Source organism: Antechinus flavipes, chromosome 4 (genome assembly GCF_016432865.1).
Source record: "Antechinus flavipes isolate AdamAnt ecotype Samford, QLD, Australia chromosome 4, AdamAnt_v2, whole genome shotgun sequence".
In the NCBI taxonomy this organism is placed as follows: Eukaryota; Metazoa; Chordata; class Mammalia; order Dasyuromorphia; family Dasyuridae; genus Antechinus; species Antechinus flavipes.
In genome coordinates this window covers 184,707,474-184,734,221 of record NC_067401.1, presented here as the reverse complement: position 1 = coordinate 184,734,221, position 26,748 = coordinate 184,707,474, and the positions used below count along the sequence as shown (strand labels likewise).

The 26,748-nt window shown below is 38.6% G+C and overlaps 1 protein-coding gene across 1 annotated transcript; it reads right to left on the bottom strand.

The window, feature by feature from the left end:
* Positions 1–3,432: 3,432 nt before the first annotated feature.
* ALOXE3 (arachidonate lipoxygenase 3) lies at positions 3,433–25,876 on the bottom strand. Its single transcript, XM_051995747.1, has 15 exons — positions 25,253–25,876; positions 24,747–24,951; positions 21,985–22,066; positions 21,371–21,490; positions 20,675–20,800; positions 14,886–14,989; positions 14,313–14,485; positions 11,273–11,416; positions 10,843–11,046; positions 10,654–10,740; positions 10,030–10,199; positions 9,453–9,574; positions 5,790–5,890; positions 5,001–5,171; positions 3,433–4,729 (listed from the first exon to the last, which is right to left on the bottom strand). Exons 1-15 carry the CDS (start codon positions 25,397–25,399, stop codon positions 4,550–4,552), a joined length of 2,136 nt encoding a protein of 711 aa, XP_051851707.1. The 5' UTR covers positions 25,400–25,876; the 3' UTR covers positions 3,433–4,549.
* Positions 25,877–26,748: the final 872 nt, after the last annotated feature.

Here is a 26,748-nt window from a genome sequence, read left to right as displayed (position 1 = left end):
AAAAATTGCTCTCAGGTCAATGGATTCTATTTGTGTTCCCCTGAGGGAAAAACCATATCTCCAAATATTGGTTCTAAGGGCTCTAATGATGAGATTAGATTCAGGGAACCAAAATGATGAGATTAGGATACCTGGTGGTCAGGGAATTAAATGATGAGGTTAGTGGCAGGTCTGGGGTTCAGGGAACCAAATGAAGAGATTTGGCTCCCCTAAATCCCCTTTAGGATTGGTGTAAGATAGAGAGTTGTAGGAACCCTCTTCTGGTGGTGCAGAGGTCCTTTGTAAAGGAATTCATGAACCCAAAAAAGCTAGACTGATAAAAAGAAGTTTATTATAGGCATTGGGAAGTCAAACTTTGCTATGCATGAATAGAAAGACTGAATTCCTTAGTGGCAAGATCCTGGCAGAGAAGTAAAGTTTCTAATAGAGAAATCCCAACAGAGAGGTATAAAGTCTTGTTAGAGAAATAGGTGAAGATAAAGAGAGGGTAACACTGAAAGAGAATATCATTCCAGCGGGCAGAGGTTTCCTTGGCCTGGCATAGCATGGCATGGCATGGCATGTTAGGTCCTTTGCAAGGAGTGAGTTCAAAGTTGGCTCTTTTTATCTACAAGCTGGGGGCAGTTCTTGGTGGGGCTAGGGTACAGCTTGAGCTGAATTGAATAGAAAATCTTTCATTCAATAGGGTTGGAATTCTCCAACTCAGGACTCAAATCAGCTCCACCTAGATAACAGAATGAAGCTGTTTATCTTGTTTCCCTCTGGCAGGGTCCCACAGACCCAGGGTTCAAGGAGAATCTCTCCTTCAAGGAGTTTTAGAGAGTTTCAGGGTCCCTTCATCACTTCCAACTGGAACAATCTAAAATCTATCATGAGAGAAAAAAATGATTCTCTGCTTCTCAGATCATCAGATCCCAACAACCATAGCTACATCTATTCCTTTATCAAATCCAGCTGATATTGAACACAATGATGTTCAATTTAATGTTAAAAACTTGCATATTAACCATTACAACAGTATGTTCACCTATCAACTCCTTCTAAACAACAACTTTGTGGCCAATGAGGGCTCAAAGTTCCTTTCCATTAGGCTGCACACAAAACTACTCAAAGCAGTTTCTTTGGGGTCCCTTGGTAGTCAGCTTTAGCAATAGGGACTTAGTGACTTCATACCTTTCCCCTAGTGGTCCCTCATACTTGGAATCCTCACTTCCACCTTATAATAGCTTCCTTCAAGATTCAATGCTAATCCTACCTTCTGAAAAAGTCCTTAGCTGGTTCATCCTCTCCATTCACTGCCCCTCCTTCTATCCAATGTCTTCCCTCTGAGATTAGGTCCTATTTGTACTCTGTATATTTTGCATTAAGATCATTGGTTGCTCATTGTCTTTCCCATTAGAATGTTAACTCCCTGAGGGCAATGACCCTGTTTTTACTTTCATTTGTTTCCTGAGCATTTACAATACCTATCCCATAATAATAAATATTTCATCAATGCTTATGGAATTACTGCTTAGTTTGTGCTTTTAAAATTCCATTCCTCTTCTGCTTTTTCCATATAAATATTTCTGAATTTAGGACACTCTCTATCAATAGTCATAGAAGTTCAGTGTTGTAAGATAGAGATGTCAAAGCTGCAGCTGATACAACATGACTAATATGGAAATATGTTTAACATGATTGTACATGTATAACCTATATCAGTTTGCTGTCTTGGGGAGGAAAGAGAGAAAGATAGGAAGGAGAAAAACTTAGAATTCAAAATCTTACAGAAACGAATATTGAAAACTATCTTTATACGTAATTGGAAAAAATAAAATACTATTAAATGCAAAAAAAGAAAAAAAGAAAGAAAGAAAAAGAAAAGAGCTACATCTGATGGATTACATGTAGTTCATGACACTCCTGAGTATAGTTGACTTCAATGTAAAATATAATTGGGAAGCATTTAAGAAAGTAAATAAAAATATAATAAATCATAGATAATATTACATTTTTAAACTAAGTCAATATTAATTCCAAAGTGTGAATAGCATTTTTCATTGTGAGCCCTTTGGAGAGAAATGATGAACTCATGGTGCAAAATGAAACATACTTTTTTCACTTACTTTATTTTTCTTGTGTGTGTGTGTATTTTTTTTTTTTTTTTGGCAACATAGCTAATATGGAAATGTATTTCCCATGACTTCACATGTATAATTGAAGTCGTATTGCTTGTCTTCTCAATGGGCAGGGATGGGTTTGGAGGGAGATAATTTGCAACTCAAAACAAATTTTAATGTTAACTAAATTGTATTTTTTAAAAAATCCTAATTTAATATATCTCATAGGAATCTTTATGTATTATTTAATGGTCTTTATTTCTATTTGGATTTGATACAATTGGTGTAAGGAATCATTTAGTCCAATAGTTCTCAAAGTATAGTCTGGAGACTCCCAATTCCAAGACCTTTTCAGAGACTCAAAACAATTTTTATAATAACACTAAGGCATTTTCATTTATGATATGGCAAATATAGATAGATATAACCCGCATAAACCAAAGTTCTTAGTATAGAAAACTCTTCATTAACTTTTAAGAGTGTGAATCCTGAGACCAGTAAGTTTGTTTTTCTAGTCTAATTTCCTCATTTACAAAAAAGGAAAGTAAGGTTTATAGAGAATACATGATTTTGAATGATTACCTTTCAAGGTAATGACAGAACTGGGAGTAGATCTAAGAAGCCTCTCAAATAAGAATAAGGGAGCAATGGTAGAACAGACATAAAAACAGAGATTACACACACATATGTATGTATATATATATATATATATATATATATATATCCCCCCACACATATATACATATATATATGTATATGTGTATGTATGTGCATATGTACTCTCCTTAAACATTTTGTGTGGTATAAAATAATCCCTTGTTTGCCTGAGAAAAGAATAATCTGAATGCAATCACAATTATTTTATAATTCAAATAAAAATTTGGAATTGAAAGATGACCCCAATAAACAGAAATAGCAAAAAGATCACAAAGAGACTCTAAGATAGGAAATATGGACCTAAGACAAAGGCATGAGAAAGAATTGGACATCAAGGAAGAGAGCAGAATGGAATTTGATCCAAGAAGGAAGAGTGATGGATAGGCAATGAAGTATCAAAGGGCTATTAAAATAAAATGGAATTAAATATTATAATTATAATAATCAAGTTTGACCACAAAATTTTAATTAGAAAATGCATTTCCCCCTTTCATTGAAAAGGTAGGGAATTCTAGATGTGGAATGTTGCAAGTGCTGTTAGATATGACTGATGCATTGACCAGTTTTGCTGAACTTAAAAAATCTTTGTTATAAAGGAAGATAAGCTGAGTAGGGCAGAAGGAGGGGAGGAGCATAATTAGAAATAGATATAAAAACAAAAGATATAAATAAATGAATTTTTAAAAATCATTTTTATTTTTAAAATAAGAAGTTGAGACTTGAATTTAACAACTGAAACTTGAACCCAAATAAAAAGTACCTCAATTCCCTTAAAGTCTATCTGGCCAAAGGAATTAATCTTTGGAGTGTAAAGCATATTCTGAAAAAATTTTGAAGCCAAATTCCTGAGTTCAGTTGTGCTATGATGGATTCTGATTCTGAGTAGCATTCCTATATTTTTCCTACCAAGGAATTGCTTGTTCCCTGAAATTTTCATATTATATTAAAAAAGATTTAGCACTAAAGACAAAACTAACAAAGTATAACACATCCTTTCTGTCGAAGCAACATGCCAAAACTCAAAATCCAAATGGAAGCTGATCACATTAGAATTTATTAAATCACTTTGGCTCAAAGGCTGATGGATGGGAAATCTGAGAGAATGTGGATAATGAAGAGACTCTGGCTGATGAGATCTCCACAGTCCAAATATTGTGGCCTTCCAAGAACCCTAGAAACCAGACAAGTCAAGGGACTGTGGTGATATGAGCCATCTAGTTCCTGATCTTCTCTAAATATCCAAGAGACAAAATGGACAACTTAATAAAATTCCATAGAAAAACAATCCCTTTTCTATCTCTTAGTGGTAGTGATGTTGAATATTGTCAAGTACTGATCTGAGTTTCACTTGAGGAGGTCAGAATTATGAGTGAAGGACTATATAGGGAGAATATTGCAGGAAAAGGAGATAAAGTGGGGGAAGAGGCACAGAGAACTAAGTTGGGAGAGGTAACATTTCAGGGCCAGGAGAGAGGAAGACTCCAAGTTAGGAGATCCATTGTTCCTATTTACTTCATAGGAGTGATGATGAGGATTTCTGAACAGAATAGAATATCTGTGTGTATGTGTGTGTGTGAAGGGGCGTGTAATGGGAAGAGATCTAGTACTGAATGGCTGAGAGATATGGGGCTAGACAAAATGACCTTTAGAGATCGGCTAGACCTGGGGTTGGAAGATGGCTCTTGTAATACTCCAGTTTGTGTCTTTCTCTCTTAAGGACTAGAGAAGTATGGAGAGACCATCATTCAGAGATCCCGTTTGCTAATAGAGGCATAGAAAGGTAGGGTACTCTATATGGAAACACTGTTCTCAATGAGGGGAGGGTCTAAGTAACGGTAAGGTAGGGCCAGGGTCTTGTTCCGATTCTGGATGTCCTGGGAGATCTGGGTCAGGCGATTTTGGAAGGCAGCAATACTTTGTCTGGGGACTTCTTCTGTGAAATGTTCATCTGGATATGTGCCCAAAGGCCTCTGGGAGAAAAAGAACAGTTAGGAAAATAGACAAAGAGGAACACCGATAGAGACAAGAATAGGAAAGATGGGAACAGGGGAGGAAAACCACGAAATGTTAAGACAAAAATCAGAAAGAAGGAACAAGGACAAGAATTGGTAAGGAAAAATTAGATACAGAAGAAGAAAAGGGAGACAAGAGCAGAGTTATTGATACAAACATGGAAACCCATGCCTCACCAAACATACATTCTACAAAACAGGCCCACATGGTCACAACTAAAGCATGTACCTGGTCCTTAGGTTCTTGGCTGACCAGCCAAAAGAGAAGGAGATTATTACAAGTTATGTTGACTTCTGGGATGGTGTCCAAGTAAGTCTTAAGAGTGGTTGTCCCTTTGGTTTGGAGTGGAGGGTTCCTCATAGATGATGGAGCATTGGGCATCCATGCTCCAAAATCATGCTGTAGAGAAATGGATATTCCCTGAGTAAGATGGAGTCAGCAAAGAAAGGAGGAGGAGGAGGAAAAGTAGCAGGAGGAAGAGAAGAAGAAGAGGAAGAGAAAAAAGAAGAGGGAGAATAAGAACAAGAAGAACAAGGAGAAGGAGAAGGAGGAGAAGAAGAAAAGATTGTTCTCTCTAATCACATTGGAAGAGTAGGTCAAGAAAAGGGTTAGGGAGGAGAAAGGATAGGGTAAGTGGGAGTAGTGGGTCAGGGGCCCAGTTCATACCTCCCCATATTTCTTACCTAGCATCTACAGCTGAGTGAAGTGAGTCATTAAGGTAATGAGGAGTCATCCTGACAGGAGATGTTATTGGGAAAGGTCCCAGGAATAGTCTGTCATGCAGAGGAACCAGAAGCCCCACCCAGACTCTTGTCCCTCCCCTGATGCTTAGCAATAAATCTCTCAATGCAGCCTCAGCCCCAAACTGAGGCACCGCCCAACTCTGACCCCAGCCCCAAACCTAACCTCACCCAAATCACCACCCAGCCTCAATCTCCACCCCAGTCCTGACACCCCCAGAGTCTCATCTCTCCAAACTCTGACCATAAACGCTTGGTTTTTCTCCAAGTCTCTCACCTGACCACTATTGACTGCTGCATGCTGAGCAGAGCAGTTGAAAATGATGCCAGTGAGGAATTTCACCAATTCTTCAGTGGTACTCAGGCAGCTTGGAAAGCCTGGGGTTGGGATTGGAAAGGGAAAAAATGAGAAAAGAACACTATATTGAAGTGGAAGTGGAAGGGACTTACTCATGGTCACACATTATATGTCAAAAATAGGATTTAATCTCAGGATTTCCAGCACTCCAGCCTCTTAAAAATCACCTGCTCTGATTTTACAAGTATGAAGACTAAGTCCATGAGAGAATAAGTGACTTGCACAACATCTTTCCACAATCAAGAAAAAGCAAAGAGACAATTAGAACCCAAGTCATCAGGCTCTATACTGGAATAATATTAATATAATAATATATGATTACATAAGGCCTCTAGTGTCATGCAGACTTCAGAGGATGCAAAGAGCATATGGACTAGAGTAGTCAAGAGAAGCTTCATGGAAAAGTTCTAAGCTCTAAAGGGTATTTGAACAGCAAGAAGAGAAGAGGAAGAGTACTTAGGTTTCAGGAGAGGCAATGGGACTGGAAAAGAGTATGAGCCTCCCCCCCCAAAAAAAAAAAGTAAAGAAGGGGGAACAAGTATGGTATGTTTGTGGAAGAGTGGGGAAAATGTGAGGAGATAAGCCTAAATGGAATGAAAAGATTGAGGGATACAGTGAGGGATAAGGTTGGGGAGGAAAAGTAGACTCTGAGTATAGGGGACCTTGAATGTCTCATTCCTAAGTTGATTCCATCAGGATTGGGACATGCTAGAAGAATAAAACTTAAAAGTGGGAGGAAACCTTAGAAATGCTCCTTTTATTTTATCAAGGAGAAAATGAGTTCTGAAGCAGCTAAGTGATTTGTCCAGGTAATAAATATTATATTTCTGCTCAAATCATGTCGACTTTTCCTAATCTCAATTAGGGTTATTGTGGCTAAGATACCACGATGGTTTGCCATTTCTTTCTTCAACTCATTTTACAGAAGAGGAAAATATCCAGGGTCACACAGCTAACATGTATATGAGGCCAAATTTGAACCTCAGGTCAGTCTTTCAATCACCAGGTTTGGTGCTCTATCCACTGCGCCATCCAGTGGCCAGTAGTCCAGACTTAAGCCCAAATTCTCTAACTACACTTCAACATGCTGCCTGGAAAATGGTAAGATAGAGAAAATCTTTAGGGGAAATAATTTGGAATTTAAGACAGCACTAAGATATCACTTCCTACCTATCTAATTGACAAAAATGAAAAAAGATGTCAACAGACAATGCTAGAAAAGCTATGGACAGATGGGCTGTTCCTGACAGACATATGCTCTAAACTGGTCCAACCTTTCTGGAAAACAATTTGGAATTACGTGAGAAAAGTCAGTAACTGTTTATATTTGATTTAGCAATCCCATAACTGGGATTATATAACTGATAACTTTGAAGATACCAAAGGAAGTCAATGAGAAAAAGAAAAGTTCTACATATACCAAAATAGTCCCAATAGCAAAAAGTGCCATTTCCAAGCTTGAAATCAATAGTATGCCCATTGATAAGGGAAAAACTAACAAACTATATGAAAGTTATGGAATATTATTGTGCCATGAGGAATGATAGTTATGAAGAATTTTTTTAAAATCTGAGAAAATGTATATGACCTGATAATATACAACAAAGCAAGTCGGGGAAAAGAGCAGTGTATATAACAACCCCAGTAATATAAATAAAGACAACCCTAAAAGACAAACAAATTTGGATCAAATAAAGTAGGCAATATTGATTTCAGATGACTTAGGTCAAAATACACTTCTTTCATTTCTATTAAGAAACTGAAAATGATGAAAACTGAGTTATATGTGCTCTCATTACAAATATACTACATATCTTTGCTTAACTTTTTTTAGAGGAAGATTTTATGAGGACTTGAGGGGAGAGGTTGCTAAATGAGAAATAATTGCTATGTCAAAATAAAATGTATCTATTTGTTAAAAAGAGTAGCTAACTATGGTATGAAACCTCTTGCAACATCCTTAATTCCAAGTTGACGTAATAAGGGCTTGGACTAACACGGTGACAGTGATAATAAAAAAGGAAGGGAAGGAGGGACATTTTAAAGGAAGAATAAATAGGGTTTGGTAACTAGTTGGAAATGATGCTCAAGGGAGAGGGAGAAAAATGAATCATACATGACTTGAAATGTCAAACATCGCCTAAAAGAATAGTGGTGTCATTATGGTGACAAGGAAGTCTGGAAAAAGTTAGTTTGGCAGATTAGTTAGCTTGCTTTCAAACATGTTGAGATGAAGATAATGGAATATGAAGTTTGGTAAATATCAAATTCCAAGGGCTGGACTTGAAGTGCTCAATGGTCTTTTTACTATACCTTCTGATACAGAACTGATTTTATGGTGATTGAATGATAGCTGAGTGGATCAACTACAAAAATTAGATGAGGAGAGAGCCATAGGCAAGTGTCTCAATTAATAACCACAACTTTGAGGAAGGAAGAAAAAGAAGCAATGGAGACAATGGGATGGAGAACAAGAAAAGTACTTGAAAAGTCAAGGAAGGAACATTTAAAAGGAGAGGGGGGTTGATGTTAAGCTGAAAAGTATCTGAGAGATAGCCACTGGATTTTGGATTGAGAGGTCATGGGTGATTTTTGAAAAAGGTTCCACTGAATGTTATAGGTATAAATCAGCTTACAAGGGATTAAGAAGTAGATCAAAGGATTTTAGAGTTGAAAAGGATGTTAGAGATTGTCCATTTCAAACTCTTAATTTTACAGAGAAGGAAGCTAAGGCTCAGAGAAGTAAAGTAATGCAAAAAGCTAAGATTTGAATCCATATCGTCTTACTCAAAATTTGGGATTATTTCCATTATGCCATATTGCTAGGAAATAATGACAAAATAAAAAGGCAGCAAGTATAGACATTTTATTTATAAGGGTGTAGTCACATAGGCAGTCAAGTATCCCAGAAAGAATACTGGATAAAGATTCAGGATTCAAAGATTCAGCAACTGCATTTCTGTTAGCTATGTGACAAAGGAGGGGATCTTGTTTTGTTTTGTTTTAGGATAGGAAGACCTTGGAGCATGGGAAGGCTAGAGAAAAAACAGTGGCAATGGAAAAGATTACAGATGAGAAAAAAGGGATAATCAATGAATCAAACACTCTCCTGGAGTTCTCCTGGAGAAAGGAAAGAATAGGGTTTGGGGAGAGAAGTATGACTATCATCATTCTCTTAAGAGAAGAGACTAGATAGAAATATAGATGAAGATAGATTAAGAGTTCACACTGGCAAGTCTCAACCTTAATAATGTAAGTGACAAGATTTGCAGAGACTGGAAAAGGAACAAAGGAGGAAAGAAGAAAAAACCTGAAACAAATACTCTGGGATATATGCCAAGGAATCAAAAAAAGATGGAAAAAAGAACTGACAGGAGCAAAGTCAACTCTGCCTTACATAGTTTTTTCTTTTTTTGTATGGGATTCCTTCTCTCTGCAATCAGGCTGTAAGTTCCCTAAAGGCAGGACCCTATCTTATATTTCTATTTCCCCTATATTCTATAACAGGTGAAATGAATTGAAATAAAGGAACAATGATACAAGCCTCTATAGGTGTGAATGAAAATTATCCATTAGTAATACCTGAATTTTTTCTCTCCAGGAATGCCTGGGTAAAAATTTCTCCCACCCAGGCCTGGAGCTCTGAATCACGTTGTACAAAGATATCACTGGGATAATAGTAATTCACAATTTCATTGACAAAGCTAAGAGGGAAAATAATAATAAAATATAGTTAACAAATAGTAAACACTTAACAAATGTTATCTCATTTTATCTTTACAACAATCCAAGTACATATGTGCTATACTTATGCCCATTTTACAAATGAGGAAGCAAAGACAGGCAAATGTAAATAACTTGCCTATGGTGACCTATCTAGTCAGTATTTGAAGCTATATTGAACTAAGGTTTTCTGACTCAGCATTCTATCCACTGCAATGCCCACCTACCTAGAAGGCACAATTGAATTCCCCATCTTTAGTCCTAAAATTCTTCCCTTTGAAACTTCTTCATGTTCATTCTCCTACATTCAAGGATCATTCTCCTCTCCCAGGACAGAGGAACTATCTGACTATTAGTTCATCTAAGCAGAGAAGAAAGACTTAAAGATATTCCATTCAAATGGCCAAGACCTCTTGACACCTGGCTGTTCCCTTACATCTCAATGGCTTCCCATATCTTCATGCCATCATCTCGGTAGTAGTAGTTGGGGATGGACTGGACCCCCCGGGCCTTCAGGTTGTCTGGGAGGCAGAACATGGTGTAGGTAAAATGTTCTAGGCCTGTACTCATCAGGTATAGGAGGCCTCGCCTCCCAATGGATGTGACCTAAGAAGTAATCACAGGTTATGTTCCTGAATTAGCCAATCCCTTCTAATTCTGAGGAAAAGCATCATCCTCAGACCCCTGGATTTAGGAATAGGGTTAGGAAAAGATAAGTAAAAACTTAAGATTAGAAATATCAATAAAGAAAAATTAGGATTAAGGATAGGGATAAGGGAACATGTGAAAAAAATTAGTTAACATTGAGTTTACAGTAAGTACCACACAATAGATAAATGTTTGATATTTTACTGATCTTTGGATCAGAAATGGGATTATTTGGAGAATGACTGCCTGGAAAGGGGCTATGATTTAATAGAGGGATACTCTGTAGTTAGTAACTAGATGAATTTAGGATTCTGTGATAGAGCTCCTGCAATTGTGACAAGAGCATGTAATTGGTGAGTTCAACAGGACTACCCAAGGGAGGTCCTAGCCCTCAGGAAACCCAAATCTATACCTTGTCCACCAGACCATCAGGATTCAGCAGGGTGGCCCTGGCAATGGTATTCACTTGGAGTGTGTATCTTGTATGAGGGAGCAGGAGCTAGGCACAGATTTATAAATGAGACAAGTAGGATTCAGATTCACCAATCCCCTAACCCAATTCTAATTCCAATCAAGCTTGCCTCCCTTGTAAATGGCCCACCTTGTAAATGGGATGGCAGAGGGGAAGCTGGCGCAGAGTAGCCATGGCAAAAGCCTCACAGAGGAGATGGGTGCAGAGAAAATGAGTATTGTTCTCATGGATGAGGAACTCTGAGTTTCGCACCCAGGTTTTAGCCAAGAGCCAGTCCCATTCTGAGTCGCTGGGCAGGAATATGGGACTGTCTGGACCAGGAGTCTGGCTAAGCTGGGAGGAGGAATTGGAAGGAGGGTATTAAACATGAATCAGAAATAGAGATGAGGCTACATCTCTTACTTCTGTCTCCAGTCTTCTCCCATAACTTTAGTTTCTTTTAAGTTTTCATGCTTTTCCTTCACCCCCTCTTCTTTCATATCCCCAGTTTCTCCTCCCTTTTAGTCAACCCTTCCAGGAACTAGACCCTCCCCATGGATCAAACCCAAGAAATATTCACCTGGATAGCCAAGGGCAAAAGAGCACCCTGAGGGTTGAGCCAAAGCAGGCAGAGTGGGGCAGCCACATACTGGGGCTTGCCATTCAGATGACCCACAGGAGCTTCCTTGAGGATCCAGTAATCGGCCAGGAAAATTGATCCCTTCTGGTTAATACATAATACATATAGAGAATTAGGGCAAGAGCTTTCCCTCATCTCCGACCACTTTCCCTTCCCCTCTCTCCAACTCACTTCCTTCAAATTCTGCTTCTAAATGCCTCCAGTTTATATACACTAACTCAATCTATTCTACCTCTTTATTACCTTAGCCTTACCCATCCCTACTCATGCAAGACTTTCTGTTTCTATCAGTCTCCAGTTTCTTTATGTCCCTGAAAGCCTCCTGAATACCTTCCCCTGATTAGGGCCCTCAAAGATTATTCCCCTGCAAGAAAGGTCTACATTCTGATGATTTTATTCTTCCTGCAATGCCAGGAATGTGACCTCATGGATTTCCAAATTCTATGATTAAACCACATAACTATCCCAAAGGCTCCTGGATGTATCATGGCTTCCATACTTGCTTCCATACTGATCCAGTTATCTCTATCTTCTGATAAGGGATATGGCCCACTAACCTCCTTGCTACCTCATGGTGTCAGAGAAATATCCTCCCTAAGATCTTATCTCAAACTTTCCAGTAACTCTAACCCTAACTCTGACTTCATCCTTACCCCTTAACTAAATCTAACTTAAATCCATTCCTACCCCCTAAACTCAATACCAGTCCTTCCCTCACCCTAATTTCTCCTGTCTTCCCTGTCTCTTATCAGATTCCAAACCCTGCACTTTTCCCTTTACCACATCTTAATAATAGTAATGATAATAATAGCTAGTTTTTATATAGCATTTTAAAGTCTACAAAGTGCTTTACATATGTTATCTCATTGAATTCTCATAACCTCTTGGGAGGTAGGGGTTATTATTAACTCCATTTTAGAGGTTAACTTGCCCAGGGTCATAGAGTTAGTAAAGTCTGAGGTAAGATTTGAACTTCTTCACTCCAGCGCTCATCCATATAATTCTAAATCACATTTATATAGCCCCTTAAAGGTTTACTGTGACTTTTTCCTCAGAGTCAGCCGATAATTTGGATAATATAAATATTATTTATCCTATTTTATAAATTAAGAATAGCTAATAAGACAGAGATTTAGGGCTCAGTGCCAACCCACATCTCCTGACTCTCTTATCCAGAAAGTTACAAACCATTTAGACTGAATCAACCTGTCTTGTCCAAAGGCTAATTTAAAACAAAACAAAAAACCTTTCACACTGATATTTTAAGATTTACCAAGTACATTCTTTGAGGCAGATATTGCATATGTTATCCTCATTTTAAAGGTGAGAAAATTGGAGGGTTGGAAGATGATCTGTCCAAGCTCCCACAGTAGTTAAGTGTCAAAGGTGTCAAACTGAGGCTAGCTGGGCACATTGGGACAGGCTACACGTGCACCTTAAAATATAATTGGGAAATCTTTTTAAAAATAAATAAGAATATAGTGGAACATAGATAATGTTTATACGTGGTTTTTCTACGTCAATATGCAGCCAGGAATCTTTATGTAAGATGTAATAATTTCCTTCTATTTACGTTTGATACCACTTCCCTATACCTCATTGGATTCCAAATGGCATGGTATGAAAGCTCAAGGGAGTATAATATATTGTCTTTAAAAAGAAAGGCAAAAGCTCCAACATTCCCCAAACTTTTCTTTACAAATGAATGCATCCAGATCCTTCTGGATCTTTTAAAGTGAATGGTCTGTGCCATCTCTTGGAATAAAGAATTCTGTAATTATATGTTGGATAAAGGAAATCTTCCTTATTTCTAGCTTAAGTCCTATCAACTACAAGTGTCTTTTTAACAAATATATATATATATATATATATATATATATATATATATATATATACATCCTCAACTATATGTGTTTGCATCTTTCTGTCTCTCTGTCTCTGTCTCTCTCCTCTCCTTTTGTCTCTTCCCTCTCTCTTTAGATAGCTATCTCTAAGACTGAAGGAAAAAGGAACGGCAGAAAATGGAATAGATAAAGAGTATCATAGATACAACTAACATGAACTTGCACACACTTCAAGAGAGAGTGAGAGGTAGAAGGGCCTGTTGTTCATGGGGTCACAAAGAAACAGACACACCAGCAACAATCTGTTTCTCTATTTAAGTCTCTCTCTTTCGAACTAGATCAAGAGATAAATTTATCTTGTGGGGGTTGATGGCTTTTTTTCTGATGAAGTAGTATGCTATAGTGGATAAAGCACTAGACTTGGAGTTAGAAAGACCTAAAGTTCAATTCCCACCTTAAATACTTACTAATTGTGTGATGCTGAACAAGTTATTTAACTTCTCGGCATATCAAGTTTCCAAGTCTATAAAATAACTGAGATGGACTTTAAAATCATTTCTAGTTTATAATCTATCATACTATGATTGAGGGAGGAGAGCTGATGAATAAAGCTACTTTCTTCCTATAGGTTTTGACCTTATTTACCTTCATTCCCCTCTCCCCCCAACCAAAAGAACTTTTAATTTTTTTTTCAGAGTTGTCCAAATTCTTTTTTCTGGAGTTATAGAGAGCTCAGAACTATTTGCACCAATTGGACTAGGTGTCCTCTAAGATCTTTTCCCATTCTAAAGGCAGTGATTCTTGGTTATAGAAACAATCACATTCTTTCTTTGTTCCTGTCTGCCAAACCCAAGCTTAATCCTTTTTTTGTCTGCAACAAATCCTATCTCTCTCCTTTTAGATATCACCAATCCTAACGTCTCTCCTTGACTCTATTACTAATCTTCGCCTTACTTCAATTCCTATTTCTTACTTTAATGTAGCATATTTCTCCTCTCTATCCCTCTTTCTTTAACCATCTCCTTAAGTCTTTCCTACTCTTTCTTCCATAATTCTAACTCTTTCCCTCACCCCATCTCCCTTTGGTAGTCCCAGCCCAGGCTCAGTCCTAGAGGATGGCCCTAGCCATCCCTTGCCTCCAGCTCAGCCTGCAGACAGGTGCTGGGACCTAGGGAGTGAGCCACCATGGGGTCAGTGACAGGGAAGTTGCTGGGCAGGCTGGAGAGTTGATGGATCATGACAGGATTCACGCCATTCAGGTACTGGTAGCCAAAGAAGTGGTCCTCCTTCCAATGCTCTGTCACGTACTCTGTAGTAGAGAAAGGCAGGTAAATAATTTCTGATAATTCCCTGGAGGCACAGGAGAGTTGACTCTCCTTGAGCTAATTTTCCCAGGTTGCCCAGCTAGTGAGTGAGGGAGCTAGAACTTCATGCCATCCTACTTCTCCTGACTCCAGGGACAAGACCTTCTCTATTTCCATTGCTTTTCCCTTGCTCCAATTATAATATGCATAAATTGAAAATGCTACTCAGTCTCCCAGACTGAGGCAGGAAAAGGGCAAAGGAAGCTGGTTTCTCAATGGCCTGGAGCCGGAAAATTCTTAATATAGAAAGTAGGATCTTAAAGAAGAAGTAGGAGACAGAGACAAAGCCAAATACCGAATGAGACGTAGGCAAAAATGGAATTTTACCATCAGATTCTTCCTCACCTGAGGTAGGTGTCTTATGGCACCAAAAGATCTTTTTGATGTCATCCAGCTTCTTCCAAGAACCCTGTCGGTCTAAGAGACCACGGAGTTTCAAACCTAAGGATCTAAGGATAAGTAGATATAAGAACAATGAAATGGTCTTGGTGTGGACAGAGAGATGAGGGGGAAAAGTGGCAGAAGAATAGACTAGAATGTGATAGTGATATGATCTAAGAGATATAGGAAAAGCATTCCCTAAATCATTGTGCCTCCCCCTCCCTGCTGCAATATCCAAAATCCCACCAGTTGTGTTATTGTGCAGATATGCTGTAAGACTGAGTAAGAAAGAGACTGAAGGTCAGAGAAATGGAAGCAGAAATGGGAGGCTGAGGGCCAGAGAGAGGAAGATTGAAGGGTGGAATAGAGAATGAGAGAAAGAAATGAAACTAAGGAAAAGAGAGGAGGGAGATAATGGAAGACTGAAGGTCAGAGAAAGGAGAGAATGAAAAATAGAGATGGGGAAATTGAGGAAAAGACTAGAGATACTGAAAGAAGTTAAGAAGGGAGAGAGGAAGGATATTGAGGGACAGGGAGATGGGAACCAGGGACAGAGGAGAAAGTCTGAGGGACAAGGAGGGTTGAGAGATGGGTGGGACAGGATTATAGTGATAAACTGGTAGAAAGGAGTATGATTTTATCTAACACCTCTAAATAATAAACACCTCTAAATAATGGTATGGTAGGAAGAACACAGATTCAGGAGTCAGAGGACAGAAGTTAAAATGATGCTTCTACTTCTGATGCTTACTACCTGATGTTACTACTTGGATCTCATTTTTCTCATCTGTAAGAGGTAAGAGATTGACTTTCAAGTGCTCTTCAAGATCTAGATTCTGTGACTCAAATTTCCAACTATTATCGCTAGTGTTCTTTAGTTTCCAATTTCCAATTTCTTGCTGGACATCACCATTTAGATATCTGACATTTGAAAATCAGTATGCTTACTTATCTACTCATTCTCCAAACCTGCTTCTTCCTCTGACTTTCCTATTTCTAGAAAAGTAATAGACTTTCTCCCTCTTACCCAGATCGAAAACGCTGAGATCAAAGTCTCCATTCTTTACTTCCTTTACCTAAAGCATTCAAATACCAAGTCCTATAAAATTCACCTTTCAAAAAGTCTCTTGAACCCCACTGGACTTCCCTTTGCCATCATACTATTTATGGCCCTCATTACCTCTGACCTAGACATTGCAAATACCCTAACTATTCTTGTGGCCTCCGGCCTCCTCCTCCAATGAACCATGTACAATCCTGTCAGATTAATCTTCATCATCGTTGCATCACTCCCAATTTGATTCAATTTAAATGCTCAGAAACATGAAATGGTGCTCCAGGGGACTACAGTATTGGTCCACACTACTAAATCTGACATTCTCCACCTTCCACAATTCCCCCCAACCTACTTTTTCGGCTTTATGTCTCACTTATTTTTTGTGGATAAAGTTGAATGGAATAATAGAAAAAGTGAAAAGATACTCTGAACTTGCAAGTCACTCATTTTACTCATACTCAGTTTCTTCTGTAAAATGAGGATAAATGTAGCAACTCTCAGAGTTGTGATAATATTTGTTGAAATATTTGTAATGTGTTTTTCAAAAATAAAGTGTTATAGAAATTCTGGTTATTCTTGAAACCTTCTTTATTCAAACTGATTTCTTTCATTGACCCTTAAAAATACCTTGGTTTTCTGCCTACAATGTTACCCATGCCATTCCTTCCTTACTGCACCTACGATCAGTAATGCTTTATTATTTCTGTGCTTCCAATAGAGCTTTTTTGTGTCTATCATCCATTTGGCCATGAACTATTTTCCCCTGTTCAAGTCTTTGCTGTGGTTTTCTCTTATCCTCAGGATAAAACATAAATGCTTGGCATTTTAAAAGCTCTTTAGAGCTAGTCTCTAACTTAACTTTCCAGATTTAATTCACTTTACTCCTTGAACTCAGTTCCAAAATCTTGTTTCCATACCTTTGCACAGGCTGCCATCACCCTCCCAAAGTCTGGAATGTCCCATTTCCTCCAATGGCATTCTTCCAAACTTAGCTCCATTTCAAGTTCAGCTGAGTGCCTCCTCTTAAGAGAAGTTTTGCCAGCTCTCCTCCCTTTCCACACCACTACCTCCAGGATGTAATCTTGTTCCCTCCTTAAATTATTTTGTACTTTATTATCTGTATACATGTCACATCCTCCAAAGATAAGTCTTTAAGAAAAGGAACTTTTCAGTTGTGTTATTTTTCCAGTGTCTGGCATAGAACTTTGCTTAGTTATTTTGTCTTCTTTTGTTTTGGTTCTCTCTCTCCCTCCTTCCTTCTCTCCTTTCCTTCCTCCATTTCTTTGTTTCTGTCTCTGGGTGTACACGTCTCTCTGTGTCTCACCCCTCCCTCCCTTCCCTCTTACTAAACCTTTAATTTCATTTGTATAAGGAACTCCCAATGAGGGAACTCCCACTCCCAATGTAGATCTGTACCTGCTTTGCAATTCACAGTCTTAGAAAGCTACTTGGGTACTAAAAGACTCAGTGAATGACCTATTATTCAAGTTATATATGTGTCACAGACTTAAACCTAAGTGTTCCTGGCTCTGAGGCTACTATCATACCACACTGCTTTATTCCCTTCACCTAGGCTTAACCCATTTGTGATAAAAATGAATGAAATTAGGATCAATCTCTCTGGCTTATGCTATTATCTAAATCTGGGACTAAAAGCTTGTGCTTTTCATGTATATGGGCAACTCCCAACTAAACTATGAACTTGAGAGCAGGTGTTCAATATTATATTTCTGTCACCCACAAAGCACCTAGTATCTTATTTTACTTGACACATATTCAGTAATTATCAATCAATTTGATTTTGTATTGGTCGGGGAGACAAAAGACCAGGATTCTAATTTCTCTTCACATACTCATTAGCAAGTTAGAAGTTAAGCTCTTCATCGGTGAAATATTTATGGTTGTACTCAGTGGCTTCTGAGGTTCCTTTCAACTCTAAATAAGGATAAAGAAAAGTAATACTGGGGGGAGAGAGAGAGAGAGAGAGAGAGAGAGAGAGAGAGAGAGAGAGAGAGAGAGAGAGAGAGGAAAAGAAGGAAAAAAGAGGGAGAGAGAGACAGAGACACAGAGACAGACAGACTGAGATGTACAGCCAAGATGGCAGGGTAGAAATAAATTACCCAATCAGCTAACTCCCTGCAGCTACTCTAGAAAGATATAGAAAACATAAAATTGAGTCCTAATCTTGAAATGGTGGGAAAAAAAGATCCTTCATTTTTGAAATCCAGGTCTGTGGACACTGGGATGGGGTCTAGAGGAATGAAGCATTCTAGCTCAGAAACTGAATAGTCTACATATATCAGAGAGAGTAATCCTAAGTACCTGACCTTATGCAAAGAGCAGAAATAGATGCCAACTGTCAGAATAACACATTGCTGAATCACAGATCCAATAGGCAACTGAGGAAGGGCTCGGTATCTCAGGGTGGTGATCCTAGGCTGTATACTGAGTTAGTGAAGAATGAAACATGATGCAGAGTGAGGTGCGTGAGTGAAGCAGCTATGACTAATCCAGGGAATAGAGCTGAGTCTCAGATCTAGCTACCAGACCAATCTGAAACCTAAAGTGGAATGATCAGAGGAGGAATCTCAAACCAAAAGAGCCTGTTGTACTGTCACTATGAACCTGCAAAGTTTCCAGCTGGCTGATGATGGTTATAGTCAGTGTCAAGTCCATAGATAGTTGTATTGCTCAGACCCAAAACTAGGTAAAAAAATTGCAAAGTTCAGATCAGGAGGCTCTGGATCAGACCATTATGGCCCCAGTGAAAACTTGTTGATCTCTAGCCTGAGCTGTCTCTGAGATCCTGGAATAACAAACATTTAATAATGCCCCAAGAAAATAATGGCAGGATCAAAGAGGACACAAAACAAAACTAAGCATGGACCCAGCCATTTTCTCCAGAAGTCCACAGAACATGGGACATGTTCTAAAACGAAGTCCAAAGACAGGAAATGAAATATAAAGAATATGCAAACAAACCAAAAATCCCACTGTAAAGAGCTATTATGATAACAGGGTTTCTCAAGACACAAACTCAGAAGAAAATTATTTCTTTACAACTACAAAGGCTCAAATAGAAACACAACTTGAATATAAGTTCAATTAGAATTCCTAGTAGTAAGAGGGCTTTTTTTTTTTTAAAGAGTCAAAATTGATTTTATAAATGAGAGAACTGGGGAAAACAACTGGAAAAGAAATTTGAGTATTAGGAGAAAAAAATGTAAAAGAAAGCAGCCAAGTCAGAATCTCACAAAATTTAGCAGCTACCACTAGAAAAAAGCAGAGTTTGGAATATGATATTCCAGAAGGCAAAAATATAAGAGCTCACGAGTAAGAATAACTTACCCAACAAATTAGGATTATATTCATCCTAAAGAGGGGAAAATGGATTTTTAACAAGATAGAGGACTTCCAAGCATTCCTGATGAAAATAATGGAGCTAAATAGAAATTTTGAAACATAAATATAGGAGTCAACATAAAAGAATAACTATGAGTGAGCAATCATAAAGGACTAAACAAGAGAGTTTCTTTGGTGTTGCTTTTTTTTTTTTTTTTTTTTACTGTTTTGATGATTTTAGAAAAAGGAAAAGAAGAAGGAAAGGAATATATGGAGACAGGAAGTAGAATATGGGGAAAGGAATTATCTTACACAATTTGAATGGGCAAATAGAAGACTATACAAACAAGGAGGAAAGAGCTGAGATGACATATATACAGAAGGATGAAGAAATACATTTCACTTAATAGAGAAACAAGAAAGAAAGGGAAGGGAAGGGAAGAAAAGAGAAGAAGAATAAGAGAGATTAATTCTAATTCTAAAAACAAAGAAAAATTATAGCCAAGGAGTGTGACCAAGAAAAGAGGTTTTAAATTTTTAATAAGAGCCCATGATTGGGCTTTAGATCAGGGGAGCAGAAACACTGTACAAAATCTAGAGTATTTTGCTGAGCCCACTTCTTTTTAACTACTTTCTTCCTTATAAATAGTGTAGAAAAACTCTGATCAATGTCATTTCCAACTTTTTGTGAACCTTTTCTGGGGTTTTCATTCCAGTAAAGATATTGGAATTTTTTTTGGTCATTCTTTTATACACACACACACATACACACACACACACACACACAAACACACACACATATGTATATACATGCATATTTATTTCAAATATATGTTGGGATATATATGAACATAAATATGAATGTAGATAAATATGTCTCTAAATATACGTATATATATCTGGACAAGGCCAATCCAGGAATTTGTCTTGCTTTACCATTGTATTTTTAACAGGGCTTTTCTATTTCCATTTTTTTTCCTTTTCAATGGAGGGGAAGGCAAAAAGAACTGGGAGGGAGAGAAAGAAGATCTTCATTAATTGAATGAAATAAAATCAAGTAAAAAAAAAAAAAGAAGGTAACTAAGAAAATAGGAAGGAGGGAAAATTCAAGACTAAAAAAATATTGAGGGATAATGAGAAGAACCACTATAACAGAGAGAATTGAGATAAAAGAGGAGAAATTAAGGAAACAGAAAGAGGAAAGATGGAAGAAGAGAGAGAAAACTGAGGAACATAAAGAGAAATTATTGAATAAGTGAAGGGAAATTGAGGAAAGACTGGAAAAAGGAGTACTAGAAAAAGGACAGAGAGGGTTATTGACTGAAGAATAGTGATAGAGGTACTAAAATCTCACGCAGGTATAGCATTGGAGAGTAGAGATGTCGTCTTGGTGAATGAGTATCGAATATTTGGATCCATGTGTAACAGGGATGGGATGTCTATCTTCGAGGGGAAGCCTGGCAGGTAACGATTCCCACTTCTGTGAATATCCCAGAGTGAGAAGAAGAGGAAGAGAAATGATGGAGTTAGAAGGGTCTGTATCCCCAAATCCCTTCTATTTCCTCCCTTTCCCATTACTTCCCTTCTATTTCCCTCCTTTCCCATTACTTCTAGAACCCCTTGTTCTCCTTTCATCTTTACTTAGGGTGTTTCCCCTACCCTGTATTGCTCTATTTGGAGGGCAGTGGCTCATCTCCACCTGAAATGTTCTTCCCCTAACCTTGAATCATTGCCATTCTTCCCCTCCTCCCCAATTTGGCTCATCTACAAATCCCTTGTTAGCTGGCCCTGCCCTGATTTCATCACTGCTTTGCTCTGAGCCCCTCAGTGCTCATACTCCATCATCCCACTATAATTAACTCTGTGACTCTATCTGAAACCTAGATATGACTCCTAGCATCCACATTCCAGGAATTTACTAAGAAACCAGGTCTTCTCCTTCTTCTGAACTTTGGAGAGATTTAGTTCAGGATTCAGTCCATCTCTAACTACTAATATATTCTCCTTTTCTGTTAACATCCTCCACCAGCCCACCCACTGGTGCTTTCACCTGGAACCCTGGTCTGCAGAGGGTGTCATCTTTGTTAGAGCAAATTTCCTGTCTGATTCCATCTCCTCAAAGCTGTTGACATCCACTATTCTGGGAAATCCAGGGGCATAGATTTTCCATCTATATATAAAAGAAAGATGGGTAAGGGGTGAAAGGTCAAAGTTAAGGTAAAGAGGAGACAGGCTTTTAAGCTGATCCCATCCCCAAGACACATCAATACCTATATTTTGTGTACTTTTGTTCTTGGCTCCAGGGGTCATCAAGAGACTGTGGACAAAATTCATGGGATGAAGACCCCTTTTTCCTTCCCCTGAGCAAGTTTTCCCTATGAAAGGACTGGGTATTTAGAACAGAGTAATGACTGGAGTTGACCTCCTGACTTTAACTTGCAAGTGAGGGTCAGGATTACAATAGGGCTTGATCAGGTTTGGAGTAAGGGTTAGACTTGAGTCTGAAGTTTCAGTCAAGATCTGTGTTAGGATCAAGATAAGCAAAAGTCAGAGGTTCAGGATGAGGGACTGAAGTTGAAATCAATAAAACTCAGACAAGATTATGGTTCAGAAACAGAAATCAAAATTTGGGGTCATGTTATGTTAATGGAAACCCGCTCTCACCGATAACATTCTTGCCTGGCTTTGAGTTCCTTTTTCCGATGATCCAAGAGCAAAGGGAGAGAATCATGGCAGATGATTTTTCCTGAAGAGAATAGATATCAGATATCAAGAGTTTCAAGTCGGTGAAATCAACACTAGTGCTTGAAGTTGACTTTTCTTGAATGTCTTGAAGCCATAGCACTCTCTTACACAGTTTCCTCTCTAACTTTAAACTGACCAATGTTCAATCTTATCTCTAACCTTCACCCTCACCCACCATTGCAGCTGCAAAGCCTAAATGGCCAAACCAGGAACCATAACCCTTATAGGGGCTCACACAGAACTGGGCGTCAGGCAGTTGGGATCTTAGCAATCATGTAGTCCAAGTCGATATTTTTTCTAGGTCTATATTTTCAGCATAAGCATTTACTCCTCACAATTTTTTCCTACAAATCAGGCATTAATTTAACATTTTGTTGGTTGTCTAAACTTAAGAAAGTATTAATAAACCAGATGAATTTTACATTATTCTCCCCCCTCTTTATAGAGAGGTTGGCTATTTACCTATCTTTTCATTAGTAAAAAATTTAAAATGCCCTTTCTGAAGATGAGACCCAGAGTTTCTATTATACCACTAATCCATAATGATTTTATTAACTTTGTTCCTGCATTTAATCCTGTCACTTATCTAATACCTCAACCAATCAACCAGTCATTTATTAAAGTCCTATTATAAACTATTCCTAGTGCCAGGAGATATCAACACAAAGATGAATATGTCCCTGCTTTCAAAATTTAGTTGAGAGACAACATATATACAAACACACACATGTAATTGATTGTATGATATGGGAGATATTGGCACAGGGCTGCTTAGCATGGCGTGCCCTCATCAGAAAGGTGCTGTGTTCTATGAGCAGAGCAGAATTGAATTAGCTCAGAAGAAATGCTAGATGCACAAAGTTAGAGAGTACACCCCAATTGTCCACTATTTTAACCCAAAATGTGACAAAACTCTGAGTTCAAATTGGTCTTATCACCCAATCAGACACACTATAACTGGACTCTAACATAGTGATATCATTTTAGTCTTCTCTAAAAACAAAGCATAACAGCCAACATATGTATGTATTCATATGCATATGTACATATGTATATTTATACCAAATAAATTTAAAATAAAACCCTTGGAGGAAGAAGGGTACTAGTAATTGGGGGAATCAGAAAATATGTTATCTCTGTTATGTGGAAGGCAATGCTTGAGTTAAGCTTTGAAAGAGAGAATGTTTTCTAATAAATTGTGATGAGGAAGGAGCCACTCAAGGAAGGTATAATAAAAAAGGTAGGTTGGGAGCACTCTAGTTGTCAAATCCAATAACCTTTTCTTAAATTCTCCTTTATAAAAATGCAGCTTTTGACACTATTGATCATCTTCTCTTATCTTCTCTCTAGATTAGGGGACACAACACTCTCCTAGTTCTGCTATTTCTTATTTGACTAATTCTTCTCTGTTTGTTGGATTCTTCATGCAGCAGACCCTCATAGGGTATCATAGGTATCGTAGGGTTATGGTTAGGCTCTCTTCTCTTAAAGAGGGAGCTCATACTATTTAATCAGTTTTCATGGCTTTAATTATTATCTCTATACTGATAATTTTCAGTTTCTCTGCTAACCTCCAATGTTCTATTTTCATATTATCTTTTAGATATCTCAACTTGGATATTCAGTGAACATCTTAAACTCAACATGCCCAAAACTAAATTTATCTTTCCCTCTAAAACCTTCCTCTCCCATCTTGCTTATTGTTATAGAGGGTGACACCATCTTCCTATTGTCTTAGGCTCACAATCCAAAAATTATCCTGGATGCCTCACTTTCTCTTATTTCCTCTCCTATATCCAATCTGTTGCCAAGGTCTATTGATTTCACCTTTGCAACATCGCTGGGATCTATTGTCCTCTGACACTGACACAACTTGGGTTCAGATCCTGAACTATCGTTAATAGCTACTGGTGGGTCAGCTTGTCTTCTCTCATTTCTCACCAAAGTGATTTTCCTAAAGCTTAGGTCTGACCATGACACCTCTGTACTCAATAAACTCCAATGGTTTCTTAAAACCTCCAGGACCAAACATAAAATTCTCTATTTAGCATTCATGGCACCTTTGCTCCCTCCTATCTTTCCATTCTTATTGTACCCTACTCTCTGACAGATATTCTTCCATCCAATGACCCTGGTCTCTATGTTGTTTCAAAAACAAGACATTCTATCTCTCAGCTCCCTGAAATTTTTCTAGCTGTCATTCATGTCTGGAATGTTTTTCCTCTTTCCCTCTGTTTCCTGAGACTTCTGGTTTCAATAAAGTCCCAGATAGAATCCCTCCTTTTAGAAGAAGCCTTTCCCAATCCCTTTTAATCTAGTGCCTTGGCCCTTTTAATTATTTCCAATTTAAACTGTAAATAACTCATAAGTAGATATTTGCTTGTTATCTTCCTCATTACATTGTAACCTACTTGAGGACAAAGACAGTCTTTTGCCTCTTTTTGCAACTTCATCACTTAGCACAGTGCCTGACACATAGTGGGTACTTAATAAATGTTGAGTGATTGATTAAAATTAAAAGCCATCCAGAGAAGGTTACATTTTATCCTGGAAACAATAGGGAGCCACTGAAGTTTTACTGATTTTCAGGGAAGTGATATGAAGATATCTGAACTTAAGAAAAATCTCTTGTGTCCCTTTAAGAACCCTGGCTCTAGTTCCTCCTCCTTCTCTTTGCTTACCTGTGCCTGGCCGAAACTCTACTGTGCAGTAACCTTCAATCCACTGGTAGCAGGGAAAACAGGTGACCACTCCACTGGGATCAGTGACTGTGATATAACTACAGTACCAAGAGTCTTTGGGGAAGAAGGAGAATCGCTCTTTGTGTAGCCGAACCAGGAGGAGTTCCCCTAGCTCACAGGAGCTGTTTACCTTATATTTCTGAACCTGAATGGAGTTGTGAGAAAAATCAGGATTACAACTGTGTTCAGAATAAAACCAGACACTAGCAGGGTGAGTTTCGCATAGATAGGATTCAGGAACAGTTTATGGGCAAGGTAAGCATGTAACTCAATCAAATATATGGTAAAAGTTCCAAGCTAGGAGTAAGATTAAAACTAGAAAGCAGGGTTAGGACTGGGAGCAAACTTTAGAATCAAGGATGGCTTGGGAATTATTTCCATAGAAAAATTTCCCCTTTCTTCATAACACTACCACCAATCCAACCTCCTCAGCCCTCAGTACTTACAGCCCCTGGGGTGAAGTCCCTGCCAATATGATCCAACAGCTGCTTGGGGCTCTCAGCATCTGTGCCAATCAGGGTGACAGAGATGGAATCCAGGGTCCCAGCCAGAAAGTAGGGGCCTGTGGCCACCCGCACTCGATATACCACCATGATTCAAGAAGAGTTTGGAGGCAGAAAGCAGGATAGATCGCGATTGGGTTTAAGAATAGGGCTAGACTAGGGCTGACGTTAATAGTTTGCTTTGAAGTAAAGATTAAGGTTGGGATCTGAATTAGATTCTTTGGAGCGCTCCAGAAAGCAGTACAGTTGGATTTTGAAGTCTGTCTCCTTTCTTGAGCACTCTCTAGATGACTCACTCATACAATTTTCTGACACCCCGTTTTGCTCTCTGCCTCCCAGAGGGAGTGTCCATCCTATTATGGGCCGGATGATGGTTATCAGTGAAATGACAGAGCCAAGGAGGCTGTGACTTGGTATGGAACCTACTTGGCCATACTTGGTATGAGATAGGAGGATAAGTGTGAAAATGAGAAAGAGAAGAAAGAGAGATACAGATAGTGAAAGACAAAAGAGAGACAGACAGAGACAGAGACAGAAAGAGAAATAGAGGCAGAAAGAAGGGAAGAAAAGAGAAAAAAAAGAAGAGAGAGAAAGAAAGAGAAGAATGAAAAACAGAAGAAAGCAGAAGAAGGGAAAGGAGAGGAGAGGAGAGAGAAGGAGAGATAAAAACAAAAATGAAACTCAAATTAGGACACACAGGCTAGGATCTGCATAGCAGAAACATTGTTCATAAAACTATATTGTTGGAATGGAGTTCATCTGGTTCAACCCCTTCATTTGAAGAAAACTGGATCTCCTGGTAATCCTTGTGATGCCCCAGGAGATCCTGTCCTCATACTACCTCCTTCTTTCACCTCCACCATCTTCTGGGCTCCTCCACTTTTCTCTCCAAGTCCTCTGGTCGGGGAACTCCAAATGTCATAGAAGTCTCAGGATGCCAGAATTGGAAGAGACCCTAAAAATCTAGTTCAAGTCTCTCCTTTTTCCTGAAGTCCAGGGAGGCTAGTAATTGACAGAATTTGCATTAGGTTTTGGGCTCTAATCCTAACCTTGGATTTTCCCCCATACACCCGGCCCCAATCTTCTGTGTTGTCAATCTTGGTCTCCCCTGATTTTGACGCCTGTACGATAAAGATGCAAGAGATCTGCAGCGATCAGCAAAAGGGAGTAATAATTGGTTTACAGCGTCCTCTTGTGGCCATGCTTGGCGCCGCAGTATCTCCCTCAAGGCCTTTAGGCCTTCGCTTTAGAGCTCTCTGAGCCCCAGAGGGTTCGGCCCTAGCCAGGGATGCACAGCGCCTGCGCTAGACTGAGCTGAGTGCTAGAGATCTCTCGGTAGTTAGACCCACTTTTCCTGCAGAAAGTGGCGCAGGGGAAACAAGAACGCAGATTTATGTCGCAAGGCCCAGTGCCTTGCGCAGGCGTATTCTTCATTTATC